Source organism: Leopardus geoffroyi, chromosome A2 (genome assembly GCF_018350155.1).
Source record: "Leopardus geoffroyi isolate Oge1 chromosome A2, O.geoffroyi_Oge1_pat1.0, whole genome shotgun sequence".
Taxonomy (NCBI): domain Eukaryota; kingdom Metazoa; phylum Chordata; class Mammalia; order Carnivora; family Felidae; genus Leopardus; species Leopardus geoffroyi.
In genome coordinates this window covers 11,909,507-11,911,004 of record NC_059331.1, presented here as the reverse complement: position 1 = coordinate 11,911,004, position 1,498 = coordinate 11,909,507, and the positions used below count along the sequence as shown (strand labels likewise).

The window sequence follows — 1,498 nt, the reverse complement described above, 5'->3', positions numbered from 1 at the left end:
CCCATCACTCACTCTGCAGAAATGTATAAGAATAGGGTGTAAGCCAGAACAATAACAGGTGACCAAAATATCCACAAGCTGTTGAGTTAACATTATTTCAGTAAAATTTCCTTCTGTTTAACACTGAAAAAACAAACAAACAAACAACCAAACAACTCCTCCTGTTATTTAAGCAATTGGGTTCTTGTTTTCTATAAATCCCCAAGAGAAAAAGCAACTCTTGGAGGAGAAAGGGAGTTGGATATAGTACACCTTGCACCACATGAATTGTAAATGAAGGATAGGCCTCAGCTGTAAGGGAGGGTCCCAGAAACAACCCAGAATCCTCCATGAGGTCAACTCTTTGACATAAAGCCAGTTCTGCCAAGAACCTTGACCAAAGCCATTCGAACCTCTCTGTTTCTCAGGCTATAGATGAGGGGGTTGAGTGTGGGGGTGACAAGGCTATAGAAGAGGGAGACCACATTGTCCTGCTGTGGGCTGTGGTAGGTGCCTGGAACCATGTACATGAACATGGCTGCCCCATAAAAGAGCCCCACAACAGTGATGTGAGAGGAGCAGGTGGTGAAGGCCTTGTGTCGGGTCTCTGCTGAGTGCATGCAGAGAACGGCCCTCAACACATGGCTGTAGGAGGTGGTGATGAGTGACAGGGGCAGAAGCAAGATCAGCACTCCTGAGATGGACAGCGACAACTCATAAGCAGAGGTGTCTGCACAAGAGAGCTTCAGCAGAGCCGGTAGCTCACAGAAGAAGTGATTCACAGTGTGTGAGGCACAGTAGGGGAAGTGCAGGGTGATGGAGGTCTGGATGGAGGCCACGAGCACACCTGACAACCAGGAGGTGCCCACCATGAGCAGGCAGACCTGACGTCTCATGAGTACAGGATAATGCAGGGGGTGGCACACGGCAACATAGCGATCATAAGACATGAGGGATAGCAGGACACCCTCAGAGACACCCATCAGCATCAGGAAGAACATCTGAGCTGAACAACCCCCAAAGGAGATGGAACCCTCTCCCTGCAGGAAGTTGGCTGCCATCTTGGGGATGGTGACCAGTAGAAAGCCAACATCCAATAAGGAGAGTTGACTGAGCAGGAAGTACATGGGTGTGTGGAGCCTGGACTCTGTGTGGATCAGGAAGAGCAGGATGGCATTTCCCAGAAGGCCCATAGTGAATATGACAGCCACAAGGGAGAATAGGACCAGATGTGGCCCCGAGTGGCTCAAGAGCCCCATGAGAGTGAAGTCTGAGGTCACTGACTGATTTGATTCCACCATCCTCCAGGAGGCATCACCCATCTGCAGGAAGAAGGGGATATTTGGAAGGAGTCTCAGTGGGTAGTAGCTTTGTCTTGCACGCCAAATAGAATTGTTTGGTAAGGGTTGCTCTGGAGTCTCAAGAAGGATGAAGAGCACAGTCTCAGTAAGAAAAAAAATAATTGATTCATTATATCTGCTTTGGTCAGGAGGTAGGGAATAGCGAAGTCTTGCCTTTA

The 1,498-nt window shown here is 48.9% G+C and overlaps 1 protein-coding gene across 1 annotated transcript; it reads right to left on the bottom strand.

Moving 5' to 3' along the window:
* Nucleotides 1-335: 335 nt before the first annotated feature.
* LOC123604928 (olfactory receptor 2Z1-like) lies at nucleotides 336-1,280 on the bottom strand. Its single transcript, XM_045491070.1, has one exon. The coding sequence runs from the start codon at nucleotides 1,278-1,280 to the stop codon at nucleotides 336-338; it is 945 nt and encodes a 314-aa protein (XP_045347026.1).
* Between the last annotated feature and the right edge of the window lie 218 nt (nucleotides 1,281-1,498).